The 23,123-nt window shown below is 42.9% G+C and overlaps 2 protein-coding genes across 2 annotated transcripts in view; one reads left to right on the plus strand and one right to left on the minus strand.

The window, feature by feature from the left end:
- LOC311224146 (guanine nucleotide-binding protein subunit beta-4) overlaps positions 1 to 15,957 on the plus strand; it is a 36,373-nt gene extending 20,416 nt beyond the window's left edge. The window contains exons 5-10 of the mRNA XM_084309003.1: positions 4,783 to 4,846; positions 8,477 to 8,639; positions 9,643 to 9,709; positions 9,919 to 10,120; positions 12,328 to 12,544; positions 14,531 to 15,957. Coding sequence (XP_084165129.1) covers positions 4,783 to 4,846; positions 8,477 to 8,639; positions 9,643 to 9,709; positions 9,919 to 10,120; positions 12,328 to 12,544; positions 14,531 to 14,637 — 820 coding nt within the window. The 3' untranslated portion in view covers positions 14,638 to 15,957. The remainder of the gene's footprint in view (positions 1 to 4,782; positions 4,847 to 8,476; positions 8,640 to 9,642; positions 9,710 to 9,918; positions 10,121 to 12,327; positions 12,545 to 14,530) is intronic.
- Positions 15,958 to 16,091: 134 nt separating this feature from the next.
- Positions 16,092 to 23,123, minus strand: part of mfn1b (mitofusin 1b) — a 51,388-nt gene continuing 44,356 nt past the window's right edge. The window contains exons 17-18 of the mRNA XM_084309002.1: positions 22,245 to 22,379; positions 16,092 to 20,459 (exon numbers count right to left, since the gene is read on the minus strand). Of these exons, the coding sequence (XP_084165128.1) occupies positions 20,390 to 20,459; positions 22,245 to 22,379 (205 nt within the window). The 3' untranslated portion in view covers positions 16,092 to 20,389. The remainder of the gene's footprint in view (positions 20,460 to 22,244; positions 22,380 to 23,123) is intronic.

The raw sequence follows: 23,123 nt of genomic DNA on the forward strand, positions 1-23,123 counted from the left end.
CAACCAGCACTGCTCCCCACTCCCACCACTACTACTGTTTATTATAAGTACTACTGCTGTCACTGGCACTATTATATATCGCCACCACTGTATAATCACAATAAGGATGTTTGCAAGCTCCCAAGACAGGAAGTCACTGTAGCTTCTTTACGATTGTACCTTAAAGATGCAGTTTGTAAGACCTAAAGCGCTGGAATATCCATCCAAAACGTTATCATAAATCGAGAAGGATTGATAAAGGATGCTTCTCTAAAAGGCCTTTCACTATGAAACACTGCGTTGCCCTGCTGTGATGCAGTATCACGTTGATTATGTGGTGTCTGTACCAACAAATAGAAACTGCAGGTAATAGCGGCTGCGCAGGTTGTGTGTAAGCATGCCGCTCGGAGAGGAGGCGATCTGTAGGCAATGAGCAACAGTGTCGGAGACGAACCTGACCTTCCTGGAAAGTTACAAACTGCGTCTTTAACTGTTACCGCTGCCGATGTTCATTAGGAGCACGGAGAGTTGTAATTTAAGATGTGTATTTTTCCCAAGGGAAAATACCGTACTAGCATGCATGCGGTTCGCTGAATCAGACGGGACACCCTAGGAAATATCAGAGATTGGGTCCAAGTGAAACACTGGAGCGCACGGGTTTAAGGCAATAAACATGTATTGCAGACTAATGTTTCGACGCACTGGCGCCCCTTCAAATGAGTCTTCTGATGAAGACGCACCATTGAAACGCTAGTCTGTAATAAAATAGGTTTATTGCCTTAAACCCGTGTGCCCCGGTGTTCCGTGTGCCCCGGTGTTCCGCTTTGGACCAGGTCTCTGAAGTTTCTCCCCGATTCAAGATTGCCCGCCCCGACTCCAAGAGCACTGGACAAACCTACATCTCCCTTTTTTATGTGGATTGGTTGGAGCGCGTGTAACCTCTCCCTTCACCCTAGGAAATATATCTGAAGTTGATGAGATGTGCAAAAGTCTGCATTTGGGTAATTCACTTGTGTCTGTGCAATAGCTACAGGTTAAGGTGTAATAGCAAAAAAAAATTGGTGTAATAGATACATGTTTAGGTGTAATAATTACAGGTTAAGGTGTAATAGCAAAAAAAATTGGGTGTAATAGCTACATGTTTAGGTGTAATAACTACAGGTTAAGGTGTAATAGCTACAGGTTTAGGTGTAATAACTACAGGTTAAGGTGTAATAGCTACAGGTTTAGGTGTAATAATTACAAGTTAAGGTGTAATAGCTAAAAAAAATGGTGTAATAGCTACAGGTTTAGGTGTAATAACTACAGGTTAAGGTGTAATAGCTACAGGTTTAGGTGTAATAACTACAGGTTAAGGTGTAATAGCTACAGGTTTAGGTGTAATAATTACAGGTTAAGGTGTAATAGCTAAAAAAAATTGGTGTAATAGCTACATGTTTAGGTGTAATAACTACAGGTTACGGTGTAATAGCTACAGGTTTAGGTGTAATAACTACAGGTTAAGGTGTAATAGCTACAGGTTTAGGTGTAATAACTACAGGTTAAGGTGTAATAGCTACAGGTTTAGGTGTAATAACTACAGGTTAAGGTGTAATAGCTACAGGTTTAGGTGTAATAACTACAGGTTAAGGTGTAATAGCTACAGGTTTAGGTGTAATAACTACAGGTTAAGGTGTAATAGCTACAGGTTTAGGTGTAATAACTACATGTTAAGGTGTAATAGCTAAAAAGAAATTGGTGTAATAGCTACATGTTTAGGTGTAATAACTACAGGTTAAGGTGTAATAGCTACATTTTTAGGTGTAATGGCTACATGATTAGGTGTAATAGTTCAAGTTTCTTTATTAGTTGTCATACAGAAATACTAGCTAGAATAATACTAGAAATAATAGCTACAGGTTAAGGTATAATAGCTACATGTTTAGGTGTAATAATTACAGGTTAAGGTGTAATAGCTACAGGTTTAGTTGTAATGGCTACACATGTTTAGTTGTAATGGCTATGTGTTTAGGTGTAATAGCTACAGGTTTAGTTGTAATGGCTACATGTTTAGTTGTAATAGCTATGCGTTTAGGTCTAATAGCTACATATTTAGGTGTAATAGATGCAGGTTAAAGGTCAAATCTGTAATGCCTTCAAACGGTGACCTCTAGGCAAAAGAGCCTCGCCTGGTATTGCACTTTGTTTACTTGTTTTGTTCTGGTCCGATGTGTGGGTTGGATTTGAATGGGTATAGGAGAGGGGTTGCCATCGCTGGCCACACCTCAGACTCTGCCAAGAGAGGTCTGGAGAAATTCACAGTATAATAAGTTACTAAACTCGGACCAAAACATTTAAACAAAGTGCATTACCAAGCATGGGTATTTTGCTTAGCGGTCATTGTTTGGCAACAGTCCAGATTCAACCTTTTAAGATGTAACCGCTACATGCAGTATGTTTTCTAAGGTTTCTAGCTTATTTGAATAATTACCAAGATAATGCAATTATGTAAATAACACCAACCAAACCATTCAAGAATAATTTGAATGGGAATGGTCATTCTGTTGAGTCAAACTCTATGGTAGACACTCTCCTCTAGCTGTCTACATTCATTCATCAATGCTAGATGCAAAGAGCTCATCTTATATTTACATTCATTCATCAATGCTAGATGCAAAGAGCTCATCTTATATTTAATCGATTAGTAGATCATCTTTTTTAGCAGTCTAAGAATGTCAGGGACATATATATATTTTTTTTTAAGTACACAAGATGTAAAGGCACGCACAGGCTTTGAGTGCCCCGTGCCCTCTGTGTGAACCAGCAGTAGGCCAAACAGCCTACTGTTTGTTTTGTATACAGCCACTGACATTTGAGTGTGGCAGCGCTCCTCTTGATTGTAGCGCTGCAGATGGTGCCACACTGCCACGCTGCCACTTCCTGCCTTCTTTAGAACATTGAGGCTGTGACCCATCCTCTTCTTCTAACTATAGTTTAGAATGTTGAGGCTGTGACCCATCCTCTTCTTATAACTATAGTTTAGAATGTTGAGGCTGTGACCCATCCTCTTCTTATTATTCTGGTTTAGAACCGCTGTGACCTGGCGGCCGGGTAGCACAGTGGACTAAGCGTCTGTCTACCACCGCAGAGACACTGGTATCGGATCCGGCTGTCAGCGGTGCCTCCGGCTTGGCCGGCCGTCATACTGAGGGAAGCCGGTGGGTGGTAATCTGGTCGTTGTAAACAGCGACTCCTACAGGTCGGTCAGGGCGCCTGCACAGCAAGGGAGGGAAATGGTGAAGGTAGTGTGACCTCCCACGCGTTACACTTCACCAATGAGAGTCCGCGCTGATGGGTGAAAAGAGGCTGTTGGCTGTCTCCTATGTATCGGAGGAAGCATGTGATAGACTTCAGGGCTAGACCGACCAGTGGGGGGCACATGCGCGCAACGACCAGGAAGGGGAGGGGGGGAATTGGCATAACGACTAAAATTGGGATGGGAGAAAAATACAGAAAACAGGAGAAAAAGTGGATACAAAAAAAGAACAGCTGTGACCTGTCCTCTTCTTATTATTCTGGTTTAGAACAGCTGTGACCTGTCCTCTTCTTATTATTCTGGTTTAGAACATTGGGCTTGTAACCCATCCTCTCCTTGTAAATCCAGGTTATAGGTGAACCAACCAAACCATTCAAGAACGTTTTTTAATAGGAATGGCCATTCTGTTGAGTCATACATTCTGTCTTTTCTCCCTCTGTCTGCCTGCCTGCCTTAACCCCCCCCCCCCCCCCCCCCCCCCGACACCTAATGCCATCCCCACCCCCAGCCCTTGCTCTCTGGCTACCCTGTCACCCACCCCCTCCTCTCTTTTGTTGAGCCCTTCACATAACGTGATGAATATTACATGATATGGCTTGTTTAGAGTGCTGGTTATTCTGGATTTCTGGCTGCTGTCCTGGTATGAGGGGTGTCTGTAAAAAGAGGAGAAATAGAAGGGAGGGAAAGAGATGGAGGAGGAAAGAGAGGGAGGAGGAAGGGGATGGAGGAGGAAAGAGAGGGAAAGAGAGACGGAGGAGGAAAGAGGGAGAGGGTAAGGGAGGGAGGGAGGAGGAAAGGGAGAGGGAAAAATTGGGAGGATGAAAGAGATGGAGAGGGGGAGGGGGAGATGTAAAGAAAGGGAGAGGGAGGAGGAAAGAGAGGGATGAAGGAGGAGGAATGAGAGAGGGAAAGAGAGGGAAAGGGAAAGATAAAGATAGAGGGAAAGGGTGGAGGAGTAGGAGGTTTGACTTGGTATTTGAAATGCTTTGGACGGAGAACCTTCTCCGCTCACTCACTCTGTTAGGAACCTATAGGGTCGCTGTCTCCCATCGCTCTCCTCCCTGATCTAGATGCATGTTGTCCTTAGAGTCTGCCGGGTGGCTTCAGTTCCAAACTACAGTACAAAGGCAAACGGCAGTAACAAGCGGTGAAACGGAGAAAAATTACTTCAGCGATTATTTACTATCCTGCCATGGGTATTGTTGGTGCAGAAGTAGATGCCCCTTATATTCAGATTCAATTTAATTGCCTATATTTATGTCTTTCTACTATTACCATACCTGTACCTCCCCTCCCCCATGCTGCTATGACACCCGAATTTCAACCAAGGGGATCAATAAAGGATTATCTTATCTTATCTTGATATATAATTTGTATATAAAATATACAAGCCGCTTTATTACCAACCATGCCTTTGGTGGGACAGGAGATACTGCTCACATGCTTGTGATACTGCCGCCTGCCTTCTGTGGGGCCGTGAGCCTCATGTCCTGTTTACTTGTGTCCAGGTTACTCGTCAGCGCCTCCCAAGATGGCAAACTGATCATCTGGGACAGCTACACAACAAACAAGGTGAGAGATGATAACACGTTGATTGCACAATATCCAGTTGCAAAAAGTTCCATTGAAAACCACTATAGGCAAAGTACACAGAACATACGCGGTAATCGGCAAACCCTGCCTTCCCTCAGTGGCTTAACAGCATTTTTTAGTTCAAGATAAGTTTCCTCTTATCTTGATTCAACAAGACTAAATGTATGTAACACAATGAAGTAACAAAGGAAAACACATTTCTAATAATGCCAAACTATATTATACATACTCTAGCCACCCAAACAACTGCCTCTTTGCACTGCTGTGGTCAGGCAAGCGCTACCAGAGTCTCATGGCCAGTACAGAGAGACTCAGAAGGAGCTTCTATCCCCTGGGCCATGGGTGGCCAACCAAGAGACGAGCCACAAAAATTACTGGTACCACAAAGAGCCACACCATATACCAGCGTTTCTCAACCCTTTTTCAGTCACCTTTTTCAGTCACGGCACCCTTCATGTGTTTATAGGTCTCACCCTCTGGCCTCTGAAGTTGCTAATGTCTTTTTTATTTGGGCCTCACAGGGTTAAAAGTACCCTGTGAGACCCACTGTTGCAAAATTACAAAATCACTTTTAGCCATTTAAAAAAAGAATGTTTATTTAAAAAATGTTAAGCACATGTATAGTCAATTGGTCCTGTTGTTCAGCCTCACAATGCTATTTGATAGTAAATGTGTTTATATGTCCCACCCTCTGGCCTCTGAAGTTGCTAATGTCTTTTTAATTTGGGCCTCACAGGGTTAACCTCTTAAGCCCGAGATATACAGTAAAAGTGTATATTTTCAGCATTACGTTTGTTTACCAATTATTTTAACTGTTATTAGTGAAATATAAGATTATAGCATGGTGTTATTCACAGTCAAAGATATTTTTTTTTTTAAATAGAACAGACACACTATTTCTGACACTGATCCATATATGTCCCTAGATTCAGATACCAAGAACATGCAAATGGACCATTTAATTTTTTTTTAAATGTTTATTCCATGTCCTTATGGAATGAGTGACATAAAAATAAAAATAAAGTAAAAAAAAATGTAAAGGAAATAAAATATTATAATTTCTTTATTTTTATTTTTTATGGATGGAAGAGCTGCACATTGACGGGCATTGACCCCTGCCCTGGGCCATCAGGATGCTCAATGACTCTATGTAACACTAACCCATCCATCTACATTAATTGCACACACATGCACGCACTCACTTTAACATTCACGTTTAGACACTTTAAACACTACACCATATTATATCTAATTATCTATGTATTACTAAAATATTTGCACGACATCCCTACCTCATTCTTCGCATTTTTGCATTTAAAAAAAGCTTGCATTTGTACTTCATTGTTTGCATTTTGTACTTCACTTTGTACTTTAGGTTGTCCTTTAGTTGTATATTTTGTATAGTGTTTGGCCTTTTATTCTTTTAACTTTTTACTGTATGACTCACAATCTCAGGGGGCTCATACAGCACCAAGCATTTCACTGTAATGCACATTATATGTGACTAATAAAACAAAACTTGAACTACGTTATATATTTTCCCTCCAAGTGTTAAGAAATGAAATTATCAATGGCAAAAGTCCATAACCTGAAGCGCATACATCTCCCCCTCAAGGTTTTACTCATCATTCATCCAAACCGACTCAGGATGCTTCAGAAACAAACTAACTCAGGATGCTTCAGAAACAAACTAACTCAGGATGCTTCAGAAACAAACTAACTCAGGATGCTTCAGAAACAAACTAACTCAGGATGCTTCAGAAACAAACTAACTCAGGATGCTTCAGAAACAAACTAACTCAGGAAATACTTGAATTCCTCATGAGGACAGCGGAGGAGAAAGTGCATTCCTTCTTTCGCCTTCGAGGACACGTCTCTGGCTCTGAGGGCTATTGGTAGGCTGGCAGATCTCAGCTGAGCACATATTGACCTCAGTCTTACAAGATACAAGAGTTTTATTTGTCACAGCATACAGGTATACAGTGAAATGCGGGGGGTCTTGCCCACAACGATGTGCATAATACAATAGTAATAATATATAATAAGAATCCAACCAATAGAGCGACATTGTGCAATAAACAAGTAAACAAAGTAGGGCATATCGGTATCTGTACAGGAGTTATTTACAGAGCATGGTAGGACATGCTAGGTCCTGTGGTAGTGCAGTACACTGTTAGCTACGGATGAGGCACTGGGTCTTTATGTACACTGCTATACAATGCTATATTATACAATCTCAAGTTATACTATACTATTCTTAAAGTGACCTTTCCTTTTGTAAAGTGACCTTACGTGTGAGCGTGTGCAGCATGAGTGTGTGTGCTCATGTTAAAGTGGCTGCTAGTGTGTGAGCGTGTACTGTGTGTGTGCTCATGTGTGCTTGTGCGTGGAGAGTTCAGTGTTCAAGGCTCTGATGGCCTGGGGGAAGAAGCTGAGCCGAAGTCTCTCTGTCCTAGTTACTGGTGTTCGCAGGCGTTTGCCTGACCGCAGCAGCATTAACAGGCTGTTGTTGGGGTGGTGAGGGTCTTTCATTATCCTGCAGGCTCTGGATTTGCACCTCTTGTTGTATAGGACCTGCAGGGTTGGTAGTGCAATACCCGTGGTACGCTCGGCTGAGCGCACCACTCTCTGTAGGGCCTTCTTGTCCTGTGCCGTGCTGTTGCCATACCAGGCAGTGATGTTTCCAGTCAAGATGCTCTCTACAGCTCCGGAGTAGAAGGACTGGAGTATCTTCCCAGATACTCTGAACTTCCTTAACTGTCTCAGGTGGTAGAGGCGCTGCTTCGCCTTTTTTACGACTGAGTCTATGTGTGTTGTCCATGTCTGGTCCTTTGAGATGTGGACCCCCAGGTACTTGAAGCTGCTCACCCTGTCCACGGTAGCCCCGTTTATCCTCAGTGGTGTGTGTGTGTCTCCTGCTGTCTCCTTCTAAAATCCACGATCAGCTCCTGTCTGTACAAGGCTAGTCTTGATTGTACGTACACGCTGTCTGCACAAGGCAAATCTGAACATCTGTACAAGAACAATGTTCTGCAGGATGAGAAGAAACGTTTTGGACGAGAGGAGACCTATTGTCACAGCGGGCATTGGTTAGTCTGCATTAGAGAGCCCTCCTGCTATCAGCCATACTGACTCCCCTCTCTGACCTCTGAATCAAAGATCTAGTTCAACACACTCTAATTCAAGGCAGCAGGCAGTAGGCTAGAGGGCAGCAGTCCTAACGGTAGGCTAGAGTGTAGCTAGAGGGCACCAGTCCTACCGGTAGGCTAGAGTGCACGTTCCATAATATCCAACATTGTCTTTGCAGACAACTCCTTCCCTAAATACTGCACCATTGATTTAACACACCTACTATTGCAGTCTTCCGATCTGAATCGGAATCTGCCCTGAACGTCACACGGTGCTACCAGTGTTTCCCTACCTACGTTTCTTTTGACCACCTGATTGATTGTTTATTTGATTATTTTTGTCATATCATCATAAAAAAAATAAGCTTTTATTTTGTATATACTATATATCTTTTTTTTTTTTGTATAAAACCAGGGAAGCCCCAGCAGCGTCCATGTTGTTTGTTTTTAACCTCGTTCCCCTCTCTCCCCTCCCCCGCAGATGCATGCCATCCCTCTGCGCTCCTCCTGGGTGATGACCTGTGCCTACGCCCCCTCGGGAAACTACGTGGCCTGCGGAGGCCTGGACAACATCTGCTCCATCTACAGCCTAAAGACCCGCGAGGGCAACGTGCGTGTCACCCGGGAGCTGCCGGGACACACAGGTAGGCCCTGAGCACCTCATTAACATGGCCACAGTCCACTGGGGAGCAGGCTGGACACACAGGTAGACCCTGAGCACCTCATTAACATGGCCACAGTCCACTGGGGAGCAGGCTGGACACACAGGTGGGCCCTGAGCACCTCATTAACATGGCCACAGTCCACTGGGGAGCAGCCGGGACACACAGGTGGGCCCTGAGCACCTCATTAACATGGCCACAGTCCACTGGGGAGCAGGCTGGACACACAGGTAGGCCCTGAGCACCTCATTAACATGGCCACAGTCCACTGGGGAGCAGGCTGGACACACAGGTAGGCCCTGAGCACCTCATTAACATGGCCACAGTCCACTGGGGAGCTGCCGGGACACACAGGTGGGCCCTGAGCACCTCATTAACATGGCCACAGTCCACTGGGGAGCTGCCGGGACACACAGGTGGGCCCTGAGCACCTCATTAACATGGCCACAGTCCACTGGGGAGCAGGCTGGACACACAGGTAGGCCCTGAGCACCTCATTAACATGGCCACAGTCCACTGGGGAGCTGCCGGGACACACAGGTGGGCCCTGAGCACCTCATTAACATGGCCACAGTCCACTGGGGAGCAGGCTGGACACACAGGTGGGACCTGAGCACCTCATTAACATGGCCACAGTCCACACTTTGATACAGTAGTTGTTTTTTCCCCCCATCATAATTACAATAACTTTTTGTACAATTGTCATGGTGCTTTTTCACTCAAAAGGGTCTATTTGAATAGAAGTTGTATCCCAAAATATTCACATTCCTGCCACAAGCATAGATTTTAGATGAACAAAAAAAAATAACATTTGTATAATTTCACGTTTTCTATACATCGTTGATGAATGTATAGTAAAGATCCACAAGCTCTGCATGGATCCAGGACGGTGTACCTTGGTGTTCAGTTCGCCTCCACAGCCCTCAGTATGATGTGAATGATACGGGTGTCTGTCTGCTGACAGGATGTTGATGTCTGTCCACAGGTTATTTGTCTTGCTGTCGCTTCCTGGATGACAACCAGATAGTGACCAGTTCTGGAGACACCACCTGGTGAGTCACAGCAGGACTCCGATCTAATCTACAGACAAAAGTCTGGACATATTCACAACAACATGGGGGGGGGGGGGGGATTCCATCATTAATTGGATGTGTAGACTACATTTACATGTGTGTAAACTCATATATGCATATCTCTCTCTCTCTCTCTCCCTCTCTCACACGGGTCACACCTCTCCTGCCTGCCTCCTCCGCCACCGCAGTGCACTGTGGGACATTGAGACGGGCCAGCAGGCGACCGTCTTCACGGGCCACACCGGGGACGTGATGAGCCTGTCCCTGAGCCCTGACATGAAGACATTTGTCTCGGGGGCGTGCGACGCCTCCTCCAAGCTGTGGGACGTGCGCGACGGCATGTGCAGGCAGTCCTTCACCGGCCACGTGTCCGACATCAACGCCGTCTGCGTGAGTAGAATACAGTCGATTTTTATTGTCATTATACTTGAGCGTACAACCAAGTACAGACAAGTAATACAAAATAAACATAATATCACAATATGATACTATACACATAAGTAATAAAAAAGAAACAATACTATACAATATACAGAATATACAACAATCACAGTGTCAGACAGTAGTGGGTAGAATATTCAATATTGCACTTGAAGTTGGTACCGGACTCTCACAACACACACTGCCAGTGGGAGAGAGATGTGCTTCATTGATTGATTGATTGATTGATTGATTGATTCATTGCAGAGTACTGTATATATAGATTTAGATTTGTGTCTCACATTGTGCTTTCTCATGGTGAGAAGGAATATAATCAATGCATGTTGTAATGGTTGACACTGACCGTTAGCATTCCAGAGATCTACACAACCCCAAACGGCACACATTGAAATTCCATCTGAGTTGAGGGAAAACTGATACCCCATCTCTCAGTCCTCTCATCTCATCATCTCTATCCCCATCTCATCATCTCCTCTATCCCCATCTCCTCTGTCCTCATCTCCTCATATCTAGGGTTGGGTACCGGTACCCAACGGTACCTTCTAGCTATTTTACTCTCTGTAATAACAGAAATTGTAAGTCGAAACGTCTCAATTCTGTTATTTATTGTTGTAACACACCACACAAAATGAAACCCCTCCCTCTCCCCTCCCAAACCATTCCTACAAATGTATATATTTTTTTACACTGTGATCATGTATACCGGTACATTTATTATATATTATATATATTTTTTTTTAAACATTTAAATATCAACACTATCTGGCCATCCTCAGTAAATACTATCAAACTCCTCTCTGACCTCTTCTGGTCTTTCCAAAGACCCAAGAGATAGTAATGTACCGGTAAGTAAGTAACACATGGTGCACAATTTACACAAACAGAAATAGTACTGCAAACAGTACTACACATATAACAATACAAATACAACAGAAAGATATAAAATGCACAGTCAAAATAGAAGCAAGGATGTACAGCTCAACCTGAAGGAAAAGCCAGTTAGAAGAGGTGAGACTTAAAAATCGCCAGGGTTGGGGGCAGAGATCTAATATGTAAAGGTACCTGTTCCACAGCTTGGGGGGCAGATCTAATATGTAAAGGTGTCTGTTCCACAGCTTGGGGGGCAGATCTAATATGTAAAGGTGACTTGTTCCACAGCTTTGGGGCAGCCACACCAAAGGCCAACATTCTGCACTAGCCTTAGGCGTCGTAGAGAGAGCTGGTCTAAACCCACATACAAAGAGTTACAGTAGTCGAGCCTGAACGTAATGAAGGCATGCATGACCGTCTCCACATCTTATAGCGGACTTAATGATTTTAGAATATTTCAGCTAATGAAGTTAAATATTTATTATCAACTATCCAGTATTTTTTATAGTGTGACGTTTGGCTACTTGGCGTACAGAGACACGCAAACAGAGAGAGAGAGAGAGAGAGTCTCGGGCTCAGCCCCTCTTATTCCTGACGTGGCGTGACGTGGGCATACAGGAATGACGAGGATGCAAAGCATGTTAGACACATTGGACCCGTTACGCACAGTTTTCACTGCACCTAGAAACGGTAACTGCTGAGTTGTAACAGGGCTGTCGAAATGCAGGGCTGAATAGCTAGATAATAGATATCATAGCTTCTAAACTGTACGGTCTGTGTGCATTATTAAATGACAATTGCGTGCGATTGGAATTCTGATTATTTTCTACCTGGTCTTAATCTACCTGCTTTCAAGGTACCGAAATGGCACAGATTGACCGAACGTGCGAGTTCGGTACCCAACCTTACTCGTCACCTCTATCCTCATCTCCTCGTATCCTCATCTCCTCATATCCTCATATTCTCATAGCCTCTATCCTCATCTCCTCTATCCTCATCTCATATCCTCTATCATCATCCTTATATCCTCATCTCCTCTATCCTCATCTCCTCTATCCTTTATCATCATCTCTTCATGTCCTTATATCCTCATCTCCTCTATCCTCTTCTCCTCTATCCTCATCTCCTCTATCACACACCAGGATGAGGTTCTGGTACAGAACGGTAACACCTCTCTAGGGCACGTTTCCATATAACACAGTGGCTACACCACCAAAAAACCACCACGCCCAGCCCCAGGAAAGCTTTACTCTTACACTTACTGTAATGTTTTCCCCCCCACGAAGTTCTTCCCCAACGGGAACGCCTTCACCACAGGCTCGGACGACGCCACCTGCAGGCTTTTTGACCTGCGCGCCGACCAGGAGCTGATGATGTACAGCCACGACAACATCATCTGCGGCATCACGTCCGTGGCCTTCTCCAAGAGCGGCCGCCTCCTGCTGGCCGGATACGACGACTTCAACTGCAACGTGTGGGACACGCTGAAGGCGGAGCGAGCAGGTCGGTCTCCTGGTCTCTTTTAATGTCTCCTGGATCTGATGTTAGCATCATCTAGTGATGAGAGAGACGTCCTGCATCTGATGTTAGCATCATCTAGTGATGAGAGATGTACACACGTGGTATCTCCTGAATCTCATGTTAGCATCACCTATAGTGATGAGAGACGTACACGTGATGGCATGGACTTAAAGTGTCTCTTGGTTGAAAATAATGGGTTGTCTTGTGATGGTAATAACCAAATTACATAATAAGCAATTACAAACTCTACAGTTTTGGACACATTCATTTAGTTCGACAGTTATTGAGGGTCAATGAGTTTGAATATGGCCACCAGTGAATCCTTGTGTTGTGTAATTGCAGCTCTATGAAATGAGTTAAAAACATAGCAATACCTTGTCTTATAGGGACTGCTACCATATCATTTCATTGAGTTGTAATTAATACAACACAATGATTCAATGTCCGCGATGACATCAACAGTGGCCTAATTCACTCCCAATAACTGTCAAACTAAATTAATTTGTCCAAAACTATAGAATTTTGCGATGTGTGTGAGATTATGTGCAAAATAAATCTGCAATTGTTGTTTTGGCGAAGTGCCCCTTTAATCCTTTAATTAATTTGCAAGCAGAGTAACTTTCAGTGATTACTGAGCGATTTCATGGTTTTGACTTATCTGTGATTAGTGACATTTACAAGCCTTGTGACTTCTTGTGATTTCTGAGCGATTAGCAGTTTCATAAAGGGCGTTATCTTTCAACGATTTGTGAGTGAAGAGTAACGTTAACACGCTTGGTTAACCTGTTCCACCCGACGGGACTGGATCCGGTCCCAAAACGGCATCTGATCATAAATCAATATTTTTCAGAGTGTTGCAAAAAAATTAAGTATTAACATCACTAACATGTCATAAAAGCATGTAGAATGTATATTATCATCAATACGTTAGTTTAGCAATAGGTTAAAAGTGCCATTAGATAGTTTTACCTTCTCGATTTGCTGAAGTCTATTCCAAGACAGTGACCATTTTGAACCATGGGAATTGTAGTTTTTTTGCGTCCATTTTGTCGAGGGCATGCATAGCTGTGGATCAGCGTTGGCATTCATCCGAACTTCACTTCCCGGCAAGTTCTATGGGGGTTCAGCGTTCTGAATGAATTATGTCAATAACTGTTATTATTCGGGATAATAAGCCACAAAAGGTAATGTTTTTGACAAATATTGAAACGCAGTTAGTTTCTCCTCCCTATTGTTAGCATGTAGCAACAATTGGATCTGAAATTAGTTTCAAAATGGTTGCACTGTGGTGAAAATAAAAAAATACAGTAAATTACAGTAGATATCATTATCTGTTCTTATGCACGCCTGGTGATACTAAATCCAAATTGAACTCGGGCATTTGAAAGATAATATATGTATATATATATGTGCGAATTGGCTATAATAAGGTAATTTATAAGCATATTCTATATTCTATAATAATATTTCAAATTGCATTGGTCCGGATGGGAGAATTCAGTACTTTATCTACAGAACCTTCGGTTTAATCATCTTCCCTTTATTAATTTCCTTAGATGTTTTTTTACACATGATCTCAAGAGGGTACTGAACGAGATCAGTGGCAGTTTTTTAAGTTTGGTCATTATTATCATGGTGTTCACTGTCAAAGATGCAAAGAAAAATCATAATTCATATTCTCCTTTTGTTTCATCACAATTTAAGCAAGCCTAGTAATAGACACAATATTTCTGACACTGAATACATTCCCTGAGGTCCATAGATGTCATTAGATACCAAGAATATGCAAAAAAGGTAATAAATTAAATTTGAGCAACAAAAAAAAAATAGTGCAATATTTTCACCGTATCGCGATAGTATCGGACCGTGAGGTCTCTGGCGATTCCCACCCCTATTGGTTAACGTCAGTTAGTGTACTCTGTGGTTTGCAGGAAGTTGTAATGACCCTGTGCGTGTCTCTCTCTCCAGGAGTGCTGGCGGGCCACGACAACCGGGTGAGCTGCTTAGGGGTGACGGACGACGGCATGGCCGTGGCCACCGGCTCTTGGGACAGTTTCCTCCGGATCTGGAATTAAAACCAGACGGCTTCTCCTCCTCACCCTGCCCCTGCCCCCCCCCCCCCCCCCACCTATCCCAATCCACCCAGCCACTCACCCACCTCCTTGACCCCCACAACCCGACCCAACACAAAAAATAAATAAAAAAAAACATCCACCTCCCCTTATCTGTCGGGGCCGGACCTGAGGGGTGAACACTGTCTACCAAAATCCAACGCACCTCGTCCTTCCACTCTACCACGAGCCCCGCCCCCCCCCCCCACCCCAACAACAACAACAACCCCCGCCTGTGAGAAAGCACCAACTCTTTCTACCTTTCCGAGTGACGTTTTTTCTACCCACCTATTACACGTTTAAAAAAGAAAAAAGTAAAAAGAGCTTTTCAGTATATATTACGTAGAGTTGTCCAATCAAAACACACACAAACAAAACAAAAAAAAAAGTAAAAAGAGGAGTTGTGAACCATTGAGGGGAGAAATGGAGGGGAAAAAAACACCAGTTTGTCGTCCTCGGTTTCCCAGACAGGGTGGATAAAGAATGCATGTTACCGTGGTTACCACCAGACTAGAGGACAGTCCGTGTGTAATATGTAAATGTATATATAAATACAGTATATATGTATAGCATTATGTGTGTATATATGCATCATATATGCATATATAATGTGTATGTATATATTTTTGTAGTTAATTTCTCACCCTTGAGTTATGATTGTTTTTGTTTTTTTTATTTGTTTTTTGTTTTCTGCCTTTGTTTTAAATGTACATACTATTCACAATACTACGCGATAACACGCATTCTACGAATTCTATCTCACTCTCCTCATACATGGGTGTGTAAGTGTTGTCATGCATGTGTGTGCGCGTGACAGTTATGGGCGTGGGCATACACACACGGTGCCGTAACTAAAAAAAACTAAAAAACAAAAAAAACTATTGTATCCATGTGGATGATAGCTGTGATGGTGATGATGATTATTATTATGATTTTATTTTTTGTAATCCGTTGGCATTTCCTTCGCCACAGTCTGGGGTTTTCTTCTCAAAGGAATCGTACTACGGTTGTGTTTTAATGAAAGGCCCCCTAAGCCAACGAGGGTATTTAAAAAAAGATTTAAGTCTGCAGTTTTAGCACCTTTAGGTAGAAACGGATGGCTTGGAGGCCAAGATAGTTGACTTGTAGATTTTACCGGGAGGCCCTTTGTTTGTTCTATGGTCCCCTGCGCACTGGATTGTGGTCTCAAAATCATTGGATGCTGAATATCTCAAGATCAAGGTCCAGGAAAAATCGCCAACTGTGCGATACAAACGCATAATCCAAATAAAGTCTTTGTCTTGATGAGCTTTCCAAAACCCACCATTTCTATAGAAAGAGTTGAGACTAATCTGAGGCAGAAAGCATGTTTAAAGAGCTGCCCCAGAAGACCCACCATGATAGAGGAGGGCACCACGTCATCTCAGAGGCAGGAGCAACACCTACTGTATGAGAGGCCTGTGTGGAGATACTGGAGATCAGTCGCCGTATGAAGTTGTTAAAGGAGCCATGGCTCCATGTAAGGCGCATAAGAGACTATTTTGTGAGATTTTGCTTCTATTGACTTAAGGAGAGGAAAAGAGAGTGAGAGAGATGCCTGTCAGTGCTTCTTGCCATGTTATGTTTTACCTTGAGGGATTTTTAGAATCCCCCCTATTATTGCCAACAAGTTGTTAACCGAGTGATGTCATGGAACTGAAACCATGTTAGCGCCTCAAAAACACACCAGGAGCCCAGAGCCTGTAGAAAACACACCAGGAGCCCTGAGCCTGTAGAGAAAACACCAGGAGCCCTGAGCCTGTAGAGAAAACACCAGGAGCCCTGAGCCTGTAAACACACCAGGAGCCCCGAGCCTGTAGAAAACACACCAGGAGCCCCGAGCCTGTAGAAAACACACCAGGAGCCCCGAGCCTGTAGAAAACACACCAGGAGCCCTGAGCCTGTAGAAAACACACCAGGAGCCCAGAGCCTGTAGAAAACACACCAGGAGCCCCGAGCCTGTAGAAAACACACCAGGAGCCCCGAGCCTGTAGAGAAAACACCAGGAGCCCTGAGCCTGTAGAGAAAACACCAGGAGCCCCGAGCCTGTAGAAAACACACCAGGAGCCCCGAGCCTGTAGAAAACACACCAGGAGCCCTGAGCCTGTAGAAAACACACCAGGAGCCCCGAGCCTGTAGAAAACACACCAGGAGCCCTGAGCCTGTAGAAAACACACCAGGAGCCCCGAGCCTGTAGAAAACACCAGTGTAGACAATACACCAGTGCCCTGAGCCTGTAGGGAATTCTTTTTCCCCCCTTTTTTATGGTTCGTCTGTATTTAACACTTTAAATGTTTTTTCCTCACCAAATAAAAACACAAAAAGAGACAAAAAAAAACATGCTATGAACAGTTAAGTATTACTAGTGAAGAAAGTACACTTGGTAGACAGAAAAGTACACTTCATAGAGAGCTAGGAATGCACTCACAAACTAGTACAAATGTAAGCAACGGACACGTCACTTATTATACCCAATAGACGGGCGATATATATCTCTGGAGAGTACGTTTCTCAGTCATCTTCCATCATTGTTTTTTCTTGCTTTTTTTTCTTCTTTTTTAAAATTGACCCATCTGCCATTTCTGGTGCCTACTCCAACATTCAATCTACGAGGTGTGTCTCCATTCTGCCTTACTATATATATTAGACCGTAATCTACTAGCATCAACCACAGCAAAGGTTTCCTCTTAAGACTTCTTATTGATGCTGTTTGAGAGACAGATTGCGAGCTATTACACTTGTAACAGTTTGAAGAAACGGTTTCACACCAACAAGAAGCACATAGTCTTGCCAATTCCAGTGAACACTAAAAACCATGCTTAGAAACCACCACCTGCAGCTCAGTATGGCTTCTCATAAAAAAAGTGCTGTACACCATTTTGTACAATTCTGCTTTCTACTAGCGTGCAGTTTGTTATATTTATTAATGATCGCAAAGAAAACCCCTCTTGGACCTACAGTGATTATAGTGACTGGTTATCTTTTTTTTTTTTTTTTTTTTAGCTAATTTTACCTGGCTTTGCATTAATGAATTTATTTTATTTTTGACAATGTTAAAAACAAAATGGTTATTATTTGTTTAGTCTGAGAATATCTTGGAGGTACCTTGGATGTGAAATGTGTTGCATATCAGTGTTGGGGGTGGGGGGGGGCGGGGAACTGATGCACGTGACGTGGATAACATAGAAGATAAGTGTTATTTTTCTCATTTGTGCCAATGTTATCCACAGACCCTGAGCTGTGAACTGAAAGCCAGTCGGCACGACTAAACATTTCTCGCTGGCTCTACTCAAGGTGCCAACCTTTTTCAATTGCCACAAATGACATCCTTATTGTTTTTTTTCTTTTACCAATCGGTTGGCCATAAAAAGAAGTTTTTTGCACCCAAGATGATATTAAGTCTAAATGTTTAGATATAGAATTCAGTTTTTTTTTTTTTTTTTTTTTTTACAGTGGATGGACTGTACTGTAAAGAATGCAACACGAAGTTAATGATTCATTTGTTGCCATAAGACAATAAAACAATGAACTGAGATGTTGAACTTTGACACCTCCACGGCAACCCCTACATTTTTACTTTCATTCCGACATGAGCCTTGATGAGCCGACAAAAGGGGATCTCCTGTATCACCGAGAGATGTTCTGACCACCGACACAGCTGTGTAACACAGCAGTATTAGTAGATGGAACCAGGGACAGGAGAGTTCTGTGTAACACAGCAGTATTAGTAGATGGAACCAGGGACAGGAGCTACACTTCACTCCACAAAGTCACCAGTCAAACAGGTGCTCAGCCTCGGTGATCATACTGTTGTATTTACCTATAGTCATTTATTTCCCCCCAGTTACATCTATTCAGTTAACAACACAACTCTGGAGTCCCTCACGCCAGCTTATGGCCTTGGTCTGAAATGGTTGTGTGCCGTTTAATTTTATTTCTAGGACTCAAAATGATTAAGTTTAAAAGTGACTAAATGTAAACTTTGACTGTTTCTGGTTAGAAGTTCCAGTGTCGATGCAACTCTTTCTCCAGCGTTGAGTCCCTGTGTCTTAGAGAGCCACTTAGAGAGAGACGTGACACTATTAGTGTTCTCTGTGTACATCGAGGCAGTATTCTATTTTATGAGGATTGCACTACCCTCTGAATTTGTGTATGAATATGGAAGAATTGTGCAGTTTTGTGAGCGGGAGGAAAAGCCAGCCTAGTTGAGCCAGACCCGGCCACGACGCTCGCGCATGCGTGTTTCAATGATGTGGAGTCAGTTAGGAGGCTAGCTCTCTGGGTCAGGCAAAAAGATGGCACCCCACTAAACTCAATTAAAATGTTCTACAGCTGGTGAACAAGCACCACAAACATCACAAATTAATGCACTGTCCTGTGGCTCCAGAACCTTTTTTCCAACATTCTGATTATTTTCTTCTTCTCTCCTTTATTTATTGTTTTGTGTTTTTAAGCCAGTGAAAACCAGGGACTTGGTGCCATGATAATTATCTTACAGTACTATTGTGTGAAATTATAATCACTTGTTATGGAATAATTTTTTATAGTCTTTTTCACACCAGATTTTTTTTTTGTATTTGTACAGTGGCTTGGTGATAACTGATCTGTTGCCATGAGTTGATATTGTAACCAATAAAAAAAAAAAAGGAAAAAGAAAAAAAAAAGCTTTTAACCAAGAATATATCTGTTGGCTGATTTTGTGGCTTACAAAGTTAGAATACATTTTTTTTTCACACTTCAACTTTATATAAATGTGTTTATTAGCAGAGTTGGGGCTTGTGCATATAAAGGCAAAATTGCCTCATACAGTGATTCAGTATGCCTCAAGTGCATTAGGGTATTCCACCCACATACAAATATAAGACAGTCTATTATATACAGTAGCATATATTCTTTTAATACAATCTGGGAAAAAATCAGGAGGTATTTCAAACCACATTCATCAAGAAAAAAAAAGACTGTTGAAATTCTCATGATGGGCCCAATTTATATAAACGATGACATTATAAAATGCAGGAAATTATCAAAAGACTATCTACACGGATTGTTTCAAGTCTAACATGAATCCTTCATGTAAAACAAAGATGGGCCTTCCCTTACAGCCTAATACAGTTTTCCCTCAATCGATTTTTAGTAGGTCCTGATCATTCACAAAAATAAACTCTTTTCTTCATTCATTTCTTACAGCTTTTTGACCAGTTGCCGGTCATTCAGCACAAGATCCCCCACTCCAAACTGAAAAACACATGCCTCAACAGTTCTTCATTTACACACAAAACACACAAACTTTGTTCGCCGCAGAGTTAGTCAAAAAAAGGCATATTCACAGTTAGAAGCACAGTTAGTGTGATCCACAGCACCTGGCCACACTTAGCATTCATGCCAAACAAGGTTTTCTCGACCACAACTCGGTCCGAGCCGCAGAGATCCCATCTTCGTCTGGTTGATTCTACAGTTTGTTCTCTGGAGTCTCTCGGTTTGAGCGCGGCAGGTATCCGTTTGGTACGTGGAGGCGGGGAGGGGGGATACAGTCGGCTCTTCTCTCTCTCCACTTTAAAACAGGCGAGAGAGAGAGAGAGAGACCAGTGAGGCGGAGGTCGGGAGGAGCAGGCCCCGGCGGCTCGGCGGCCCTGTCCCGGCGGGAGGAGGTTCAAAAGGAGCCAAGATGGCGGAGAGGAGCAGGCAGCCTGGGTGGGGATCACTGCTGTGGTTGTAGGTACTGGCTTGTGAACTCCTCCAACTGCCTCTCCAGGTCTGTGGCTCTGTGTCTGAAGGGGGGGAGAGAGAACATGCATACATTCATATATATATATATATACACACACGCATACACAATACACATGAACTTAATTTTTAAAATAAATTATTTATTCCATAACCTTTCAATAGTAAAGACACTATACTGTATATCTGTACATATCCTACTCTTAGTAGTTACGCTGCTGGCCATACTACCATACTGTCTTTACACCTGTATCACTGCATATATTAAACTACAACTCTGTACATACATCTGATTAGCACTAGGGCTGACCTTCGATTTTTTTTTGGAATTCGAAGCTTCGGGGCAGAGATTCGATTTTAATTCGAAGCTTCGAGATAAAAAAGAAAAAGTTATAAACATTTTTATTTTACTTTGTTGTGGGACTTGTACAGCACTTTGTTCAACTTTGTCAGTGCTGTAAAGTTTAAACCTTTTTAAATCTTAGACAAACAAAACATTTTGCTTTCATGAAATATTGTAAGCCGTCATTTGAGGCTTTATAAAAGCAGCACAATGAACACAAATCTGTCAGTGCCGAGTCCGACCTCATCTTAAATAACAAACAGCATTGCTTGTTGTAATTAACCCATTCTTCGCCAATCACGTTAAGGCGGGTTTCTCCGCCATGCGTTGTCTGCCAATAACTCCGTAAGGCGTTTTTGAGATCAATATTTCATATTTTCGTCATGGTATTCATATTTCACCCACGGAGTCTTGGGTGATGCTGTCTGGGCCATCACAACTCTGCAACGCTTCAATACCGCCACCTCGTGGCCGATCGACGAGTTGCCAAACCGGAAGTGCTCGGTCCGTCCCCTATTTTCGTCCGGCCACTGGCTTATCGTACCAGGACTCAATACAGACACCGTCGATATGAATCTTTGCCATAACTCAATAATCAACATGATTTGGACGTGTATTAGTAATATACAAACCGGAAATGGATCGCATCGATCAACATCCCATAATAGCGATCTTTTTGCTCCACTCTCATCGCCCAACGCTACGAAGAGACTGGGGTAAGTTTCAGCATTTTTCTTTACCATTTTCGATACAAACTGCTCTGATCAATATATCACCCATACTACATGAATCATTTAACGTCGGTCATTGAATTATAAATGACACGTTTTTTTTTTTTTTTAATAATCGAATTTATTTTCATATTCGAATCCCATGCCCATCGAACGAAGCTTCGAAGCTTCGAAGTATTTAAGACAGCCCTAATTAGCACTACACTCAGTAGTACTAATTTGTATATTTTGTACCCAGTTTAATCACCTGTACATTGTATATTGCTGTTGCACTTGTTACATTTGCCTCTGGTTGGATGCCAAACTTATTTTCCTTGTACTGTATGATGACAATACATTAGAATCTAATCTAAGCTCTATAAATACACTGATGTCTTGTTGTATGTTGATCGTACAGACCAAGGTGCATCAAAATGGTTAAGACGCCATTTTGTCCTCCCAGTCCACCCGCGCCCCCCCATTTACACACCAAGACACTCTGCAGTGTGCTACAGTGAAGGGCTATCAAACCAGAGGGCAAACCATCAGGACACTCAGCTGTCCACTGGAGCACACTGCAATCAAACCAGAGGGCAAACTATCTAAGCCCCACGTCACGAGACGATAACAACTCTTCAACGTCATCAAAACCACTCGAGTGGCCTGTGAATAAAGGGGCGGGGCTGACCGCAGGGTCTTGGAGTGGCCTGTGAATAAAGGGGCGGGGCTGACCGCAGGGTCTTGGAGTGGCCTGTGAATAAAGGGGCGGGGCTGACCGTAGGGTCTTGGAGTGGCCCTGGACGGTCTCCAGTTGCTGTATCTTGGTGGTCAGCTGACTGATCTCCGCCTCCAGCTCCCTCTGGGTCTGGTCCACCTGCTGGCAGAGCCGGGCGAAGGTCATCGCCATCTCCCTGGGCGGCACAAAGAGCACGGCGCCATCGTGAACAACATGTGGGCAGGAGGGGTCCGTCTCTGGCAGCTAAGGGTCAGTGGCTTTGTTCGTCTAACAGTGTCGACTAGTCGTGTCGGATAGTGTTACCATCTGGGTCCATAGTAGTGTAGACATATTAGCATAGTTGGGAGTAGTATATAAGCATAGTGACATTGTAGATAGTAGAATAGACATTAGCATGATAGGTAGTAATATAAGGATAGTAACATAGTAGATGGTAGTATAAACATATTAGCATAGTAGGTAGTAATACAGGTGTAGTAACATAGTGCATAGATAGTATAGACATATTAGCATAGTAGGTAATAGGTAGTAGTATAAGGATAGTATATAGTAGTATATAGACATTAGCATAGTAGGTAGTAATATAGGTATAGTAACATAATATATAGTAGTATAGACAAATTAGCATAGTAGGTAGTAATATAGGTATAGTAACATAATATATAGTAGTATAGACAAATTAGCATAGTAGGTAGTAATATAGGTATAGTAACATAATAGTATACTATAGACATATTACAACAACCTTAATTTACAGTCATTCCTGATGTGATGACTAATTCAGGCTGGTTATAAAACCACAGGAAGTGCAAACCCTGGCAATGAAGAACCATGCAAGTCCATTCACGCTCCTCCCGGGCAGCGTGTCGAAGTGTCCATGAGCGAGACACTTAACCCCCAATTGTTCCCGACGCGCAGG

This window comes from Notolepis coatsorum, assembly GCF_963971535.1.
Source record: "Notolepis coatsorum genome assembly, chromosome: 2".
Classification (NCBI taxonomy): domain Eukaryota; kingdom Metazoa; phylum Chordata; class Actinopteri; order Aulopiformes; family Paralepididae; genus Notolepis; species Notolepis coatsorum.